The 8,172-nt window shown below is 36.9% G+C and overlaps 1 protein-coding gene across 22 annotated transcripts in view; it reads left to right on the forward strand.

Annotated features, from left to right (window-relative positions):
- Positions 1–3,813, forward strand: part of ZNF829 (zinc finger protein 829) — a 28,313-nt gene extending 24,500 nt beyond the window's left edge. For all 22 annotated transcript variants that reach the window (XM_047709534.1, XM_047709536.1, XM_047709537.1 and 19 more), the window contains one exon: positions 1,526–3,813. In XM_047709534.1, the coding sequence (XP_047565490.1) occupies positions 1,526–2,505 (980 nt within the window). In that variant the 3' untranslated portion in view covers positions 2,506–3,813. The remainder of the gene's footprint in view (positions 1–1,525) is intronic.
- Positions 3,814–8,172: the final 4,359 nt, after the last annotated feature.

Consider the following 8,172-nt stretch of genomic DNA (forward strand, 5'->3'; position numbering starts at 1 on the left):
CAGGCTCAGTTTGACTTTCTCTGGTCTGCAGACTCACTTATCACTCATTCATTGGCTTCTTAGCTTCCAGATTTTATTGTTACTGTCCCTTCTCCAGTGTTCACTGTCCTAGTGAGGTTTTTCTTTCCTCTTGTTAAGCTTCCACTCTAATTTTCCTCTGAATTCATGAAGAGGCAATGGAAAACTCATAGGTCCAGTCTGTCATTTTTAACAGAAATTGTCCCTCCCCCTTTTTTAAAAGATTTTATTCATTTATTTGACAGAGAGAGAGATTACAAGTACGCAGGGAGGCAGGCAGAGAGAGAGAGGTGGAAGCAGGCTCCCCGCTGAGCAGAGAGCACGATGCGGGGCTTGATCACAGGACCCTGAGATCATGACCTGAGCCAAAGGCAGAGGCTTAACCCACTGAGCCACCCAGGTGCCCAGTTGTCCCCCTTTTAAATTAGATGTACAGTTGACACTCATTACAGATTCCATATGTATGAATTCACCTACTTGCTGAAATTCGTAAACTCAGAATCAATACTTGCAGTGCTTTCATGGCAGACGTACAGAACGACAAAAAATTGGACTTGGAGTACCTATCTTCTTCTCACAGTATATTTCATTCATATATATATATATATCTTATATACATTCTTATATATTCTTCTTTCTCATATTCAAGCTGCTGCTTTCTCTCCCAAAGTCAGCCTCAGAGAATTCCAAGGTAAACTATTTTCAGTGAACCCCCAATATATCAAGCCCTATCCATAGAATTACCTGAAACCATTTTTGCCAGTTTCATTCAGCAGCTTAGACTAGGGTATCCCCCAATATGGATTTGCCAACAACACACCCTTTGCACAGTTTCAGACTGTACCCCCCCATTCATACATTTCACCACATTTATTTTATTATTATTATTTTTTAATTTATTTGATAGAGAGAGATACAGCCAGAGAGGGAACACAAGCAGGGGGAGCAGGAGAGGGAGAAGCAGGGTTCCCACAGAGCAGGAAGACCGATGCAGGTCTTGATCCCAGGACCCTGGGATCATGATCTGAGCTGAAGGCCGACGCTTAACGACTGAGCCACCCAGACGCCCCCATTTCACCACACTTATTCTTCTGTGGTCTTCTTATGTAGGTCAAACAATTATCCACAAATTTTAAGATATTCAGTATAGTGCTGTGTGTGAGAGTATATGCTTATAAACATGTATATATGATTAGAATCACTGTAAAATACAGAGGGTATCCCTGAATAGGGTATATTTATGGAAGTTTCAGGTGATTCTGATTGACATCAGGATTTCAGAATAGAGGGCATTTATTTCTCTAATCACCCTCTTGAATTTCCTCTCTTGGCTCTCCTCAATGTCCATGCTTTTGTTACCAGTTTTGAAAATTGCTTAGCCATATTCGAGAACTTTTTAAGCATTTACTTTCCCAGATATTATTTTTACTTTAATCTTTTTTCTTTTTTAGAAGTTTCAGTCTCCCAAGATAGGAAAAATGAACACACGCATTTTTATTTCTTTCAGATCTGGAATCTATGTGTGAGACCAAGATATTATCCCTGAAGAAGAGACATTTTAGTCAAGTAATATTTACCCATGAAGACATGCCCACTTTTATTCAGCCCACATTTCTTGCTCCACATCAAAAAACTGTTAATGAAAAGAAACCCTGTGAATGTAAGATATGTGGAAAGGCCTTTAATCAGAACTCACAATTTATTCAACATCAGAGAACTCATTCTGCTGACAAAAGCTATGAGTGTAAGGAGTGTGGGAAGACCTTTAGCCGTGGCTCACTTGTTACTCGACATCAGAGGATTCACACTGGTGAAAAACCCTATGAATGTAAGGAATGTGGCAAGGCTTTTAGTTGTAGTTCATATTTTTCTCAGCATCAGAGGATTCACACTGGTGAGAAACCCTATGAATGTAAGGAATGTGGAAAAGCCTTTAATTATTGCTCAAACCTCAATGATCATCAGAGAATCCACACTGGTGAGAAACCCTATGAATGTAAAGTATGTGGAAAAGCCTTTACTAAGAGTTCTCAACTTTTTCCACATCTGAGAATTCATACTGGTGAAAAACCTTACGAATGTAAGGAATGTGGGAAGGCCTTTACTCAACACTCAAGGCTTATTCAACATCAGAGAATGCATACTGGTGAGAAACCTTATGAATGTAAGGAATGTGGGAAGGCCTTTAGTAGTGCCTCAACACTTACTAACCATCATAGAATTCATGCAGGTAAGAAACTCTATGAATGTAAGGAATGTGGAAAGGCCTTTATTCAGAGCTCAGAACTTATTCAACATCAGAGAATCCATACAGATGAAAAACCTTATGAATGTAATGAATGTGGGAGGGCTTTCAATAAAGGCTCAAACCTTACTAGACATCAAAGAATTCATACTGGTGAGAAACCCTATGACTGTAAGGAATGTGGAAAGGCCTTTGGTAGTCGCTCTGACCTTATTCGTCATGAAGGAATTCATACTGGGTGAAAGATAAGCTCTGTTGATAATCTTTATAACAATATACTTAAAACAGGTAATGGAAAAAAACAAAACAGTGTAGTAGTTTTTTTAGGCTACTGTAACAAAGTACCGAGTACCCCAAAATGGGGTGACTTAAAACAACAGAAATGTATTCTCACAGTTTGGAGCTCTGAAATCCAAAATTAAAGTTTTTGGTAAGGTTGGTTCCTTCGGAGGAAGATTTTATTCCGTGTCTTTCTCCTGGCTTCTGTTAATAGCAGTCTGTGACATTCCTTGTCTTGTAAATGCATCACTCCAATCTCTGCCTCGATCTTTACATTTCATTCTCCCTGTATAAATTTGTCTCTGTCTTGTATACAAGAGGAGACTCATACAGAACATCAGTCATATTGGATTAGGGCTCACCCTTATGACCTTACTTTGATTACATCTGCACAACGACGTTATTTCCATGTAGGATCACATTCACAGGTGCCAGAGCTTCGGACTTCAACATAGTTTAACCCATAACACTGTTAACGATGTTTTTCTAACATATTTGTCGTTTTCTTGTATACATAATTTGTTGAATCTATTTCAAAATGTAAATTCAAGGTTTAAGTAAAACCTCCCTTCCCTCCAAAAAAGATTCTGTCTCAAAGTAGTTCTTAAATAATTCTTTCCTCCCCATTGTTTTATGCTGCTTGAGTTTGAGTTTGTTAGCTTAGTTTTAGAGCCATCTTTTCTATTGCTGTGCCCTATAGATCTATTTCTACCAATACCGTACTATAAGTTACATTACATAGACTATATTCTAATTCCTGGCAGAATTATAACTTTGTTTTTGAAGGCAGCTCTATTTCTTTCCCTTTTGTAACACTAAAGTTTTCACGTTTTCAAAACAAAACAAAACAAATACAAACAAAACCTTCACACACACAGTGAAAAAAAAGTAGGTTATTTGTAAGCCTACCAAAAAGAAATTACTATTTTCAAATTATACAACATATCCTTCCAGACTTTAGTGTAATCATGATGTGCATGCTATACCATAACCTGTTTATCATTCTTTTTAATGGTATCATAATAATCTTTTCTGTGGTAGATTATCATTTTGCTAAATATTACTGACATACTCTATGGTGCTCACTGAAATTTTACAGTTATAAAAGTTGCCTTCTAAATACAAAGTTAGTGCTTTTGTTTGTTTTTCTTTAAAAACATTACATTTCAATGTCAAAATACTGTTCCGTATTTTCTCCTTGAAAAATATTGCCAATAGTTTCAGTTCTGTCATTGTAATCACGTTATCGGTTTATCCTTCCAGACCCCTTTTTTTTTAAGATTTTTATTTATTTATTTGACAGAGATCACAAATAGGCAGAGAGGCAGGCAGAGAGAGAGGGGGAAGCAGGCTCCCCACCGAGCAGAGAGCCCGATGCGGGGCTCGATGCGGGGCTCGATCCCAGGACCCTGGGATCACGACCTGAGCCGAAGGCAGAGACCCAACCCACTGAGCCACCCAGGCGCCCCCCAGACCCTTTTTTAAAAAAACTATTTTTGCTTATAAATGTGTACACACTCAACCAAATACATAAATACGTGCAATACTTATAGAAAAGTTAGTGCTGCTTTATAGTTGATATGTATAATTGTATGTATGAATGTACATACACACGTACACACACAGAAATGTAAAATGAGGGGCACCTGGGTGGCTCTCATTTGGGTCTCTGCCTTTGGCTCAGGTCGTGATCCCAGAGTCCCAGGATCAACTCTTGCATCGGCCTCCCTGCTCAGCGGGGAGCCGCCTCCTTTCTCTCTCTGTTCCTCACCCTGCTCATACCCTCTCTCTCTCCCTCAAATAAAGAAATGAAATCTTTAACAACGACAACAAAAACGTTAAATGACGGTTACTGGGGTGGCTCAGTTGGTTAAGCATCTGACTCTTGATTTTGGCTCAGGTCATCATCTCAGGGTCGTGAGATCAAGCCCCGTGTCGGGCTCCATGCTTGGTGAGAAGCTGCTTGGAATTCTCTCCCTCTGTCCTACTTCCCCCCTGCTTGAGCTCATTCTTTGTCTCAAAGGGAGAAAAGGGGGGATTGTTCCTAACATGTAGTAACTAGCAGATGTTACATAATACTAGTATCAGTACCTCCACCATTATTATTATTTGTAGAAAGGACTTTAACCATGTTATACACCTTAGTTGACATCAAACGACCAATAGGTGTAAGTGTTTGTAGAAAAGCTTCTCACCCACATTTATTCCTTATTCAGCATGAAGTTTTAAAAAGGAAAAAAAAAATCCTAGGATATAAAAGTTGAGTAAGAAAAAGAATGGTTGAATGAGTCTACATTTACACCTGTATTTCATGCTGTGCAATAATTTTATGCCTGTCCAAAAACCTATTTACATATTGAGAATAACAAAATTCATTTGTCAAAACAGTAGGGAAAGATATGAAATATTTACTCAAATCACTTTCCACCCAAAGACATGTGGGTCACATTCTTTTTCAAAATGGGAAAAAAAAACTAAAATGTGATCGCCACCAATATCTGAATATTGATAATACCCTTCCAAATAACATGAATCAGAAGGAAATCAATCCCTGAATTATATTTAAATGAATGAAAATGAACACATGTAGAAAAACCTGAGAGCAGCTAAATCTGTATTCAGATAAAGTATAGCCCAATGGGCATGCTGGTGTTTTGTATTTTTCAAGTTTTAATTTGAATTACATTTAGTTAACATACAGTGTAATATTAGTTTCTAATATAGAATTTAGTGATTCATCACCGACATAAAACACCCAGTGCTCAACGCATCAACTGTTCTCAACAATCAAGTATTCTCATCATCCATTTAATCCATCCCCTGCCCACTTCACCTTCAGTAACCTTCAGTTTGTTCTTTATTAGTTAAGAACCTATTTTCTGGTTTTAGGGATGCTGATAGTCAAACACCAAGAGATTATTAATAAATGAACTAAATGTACAAGACAAAAAGCAAAAAAAATAACAGCAAACTACATTCAAATATATTAAAGGTATTAGGAAAAATAAAAGCAATTCAAGGAAAATAAAATTACTTCTTTGACAGAAAAAAATACAGATACAAACTGGTAATTCTGAGGAAGAAAAATAGAAGTCAGATGAATACATGAAATATGGACATGATTAGGAGATTATCATATTTACTAATAATTGGAAATCTAGACAAAGAATACAATATTTGTAGAAAAATGTAATTTGTCAGAATTAGGAGGTATAAACCCTTAATAGAGTAAAATGATAAGTGCAGGGGGGAAGAAGTTTTAATGTAGTCAAATAGGTGCACTTAGATCACCAAACCAAGTGTTATGGCCAAAATTTATCAAATATTTAAGGAACTTGCAAATTGAATGAGATAACAAGCTCACCATCAGTTTTTATGAATCTTTTATACTCCTGATGTCAAAATAACTAGATCACAAAACATAATTTATTATCATAGAACTAAAAGCACAAACTTATTCTTCAGTCTATTAAAATAAAACCAGTATTCACAATCTGAACCCATTACCTGAAATCAGAAATCAAATACTTCATTTTTTGTTTTTTAAATATTTTACTTATTTATTAGAGTGTGGGTACACACAGCAGGCAGGAGGGGCAGAGGGAGAAGCAGAAGCAGGCCCTCTTCTGAGCAAGGACCTAAACTGAAGGCAGACGCTTAACCGATAGACATCCAGGCGTCCCAGAAATCAAATACTTCAAATAAAACCTTATTATCACACTGAAAATCAGGAGAGAGCAAACTAATTTAGACCACTACCTGTTTTTGTATGGCATGCAAGCTAAGCATGGTTTTTACATTTTAAAGTGGTTGAAATTAAAAAAAAAAAAAAGTAACATGAAAGTCTATGATATTCAAACTTCAGTGTTTCATAAAGTCATTAAAACCACATAAATTCATATATTGTCTGGCTGCTTTCACGCTATAACATAATTGAGTACCTGTAATAGACAAAATGGTTTGCAAAGCCTATAATATTTACTATCTGCCCCATTACAGAAAAAAATTGTCAATTCTTGCTCTAGATAGTCACTTGCTAAAAAACAGAAGTCCTATTGATTTGGTTAACTTAGTATTCTGTGCTATCCAAACTGAGAAAACAAGTAGATGTTGGATAAAGGGATTCTTGAAATGCAACGAAAGATAATTCTGTGGCAAATTCTGGAGTTTATATATCTAGATTCCATAACAGTTTAGAATTTGAGCAAGTCCCAGCCTCATCTTTTATAAAATATTTTTATTAAAAACAATATGTTACATGCTATACTAAAATCAATGTGGATATAATGAGTAACTTTATGAGGTACCTCCTCCAAGTACCATGTCTGCATCTTAACTATAACCTTCTAATCCAACATCTCACGATGCACAGCAGCATATCAAAACAATGCAGTTAAGAAAAACAAAAAGACTGGGGCTCCTGGGTGGCTCAGTGGGTTAAAGCTTCTGCCTTCAGCTCAGGTTATGATCCCAGGGTCCTGGGATCGAGCCCCTCATCGGGCTGTCTGCTCAGCAGGGAGCCTGCTTCCTCCTCTCTCTCTGCCTGCTTCTCTGCCTACTTGTGATCTCTCTCTCTGTCAAATAAATAAATAAAATCTTAAAAAAAAAAAGACAGAACCCATTTAACTGGTTTATATGAGCATAAATCAAACAAATTTAACATGAAATCCTGTGTGCTCCTAGTTGCTGTTAACATCTTTGGGAAGTGTGTATGTTTGGGAAATGTTTGGGATTTCTGTTTTGTTTTTTGGCAAAAGTCATGAGTCAAAGGGTGAAATTAAGGAAGATATTACAGGTAAGCTAGGAATTTGGGCATAGTGTATTTCCCATTTCCTAATATCAGGCATTACAAGATGCTAGACAGTACCTGGAAACCATTAAAAATACTAAGATGCCTGATTTTAAAAAATACTAAGATAGTTGATAAGTACATGGATAAACATAAAAACTACTGTAATATTGGTTTGCAACTCAAATTCCTTAATGAGATTTAATCTTAATGGCTACACAAATATAGATGTAATTTGTGTTATCAGTAAAAAAGATACCAACCTGTAAAGGAGTAGAGCTTTCATCTGCAGTTGAAGTTGGTATCAATTTAAAATAGATTCTTATAACCTTAGGATATTATAAGTAATCCCCATGGTAACTACAAAGAAAATTCCTGTAGAATACACAAAAGGAAATGAGAAGGGAATCAAAACATGTCCTTACAAAAAAATTAGCAGTGCAGAAACACAATGGCAGAAAGCTGTGTGTGAATAAGTACAGGGGTAGAAAAACCTAAATATTATAAAATGGACAAATTGCAAGAGGCTCAGTGTGGACACACCTGAGAATGAAAGATTCCAAGGTTTCCCAGTCATAGGGGACACCCCCCCCATTTTTATGAGTTTTACCGCCAGGAGGCCAACCAAGTTCTCATAGTAAAGATTGAAGAAGAATCCCCACTGTGCTTTTGGCAGGAGGAGGGGAAAATCACTATTTTGAAATATACCTACCTAGAGCAGTCATAACAAGGCATGCCCCCAGTAATCTACTGGGGTTTAGTATCATCTAACTGACCTATGGAAGAGAAATGCCCAACTCCACCCCACTGTAGCTATACTGTCCTACATTGGGAGAGAGGA

The sequence above is a fragment of the Lutra lutra genome, chromosome 17, assembly GCF_902655055.1.
Source record: "Lutra lutra chromosome 17, mLutLut1.2, whole genome shotgun sequence".
NCBI lineage: Eukaryota > Metazoa > Chordata > Mammalia > Carnivora > Mustelidae > Lutra > Lutra lutra.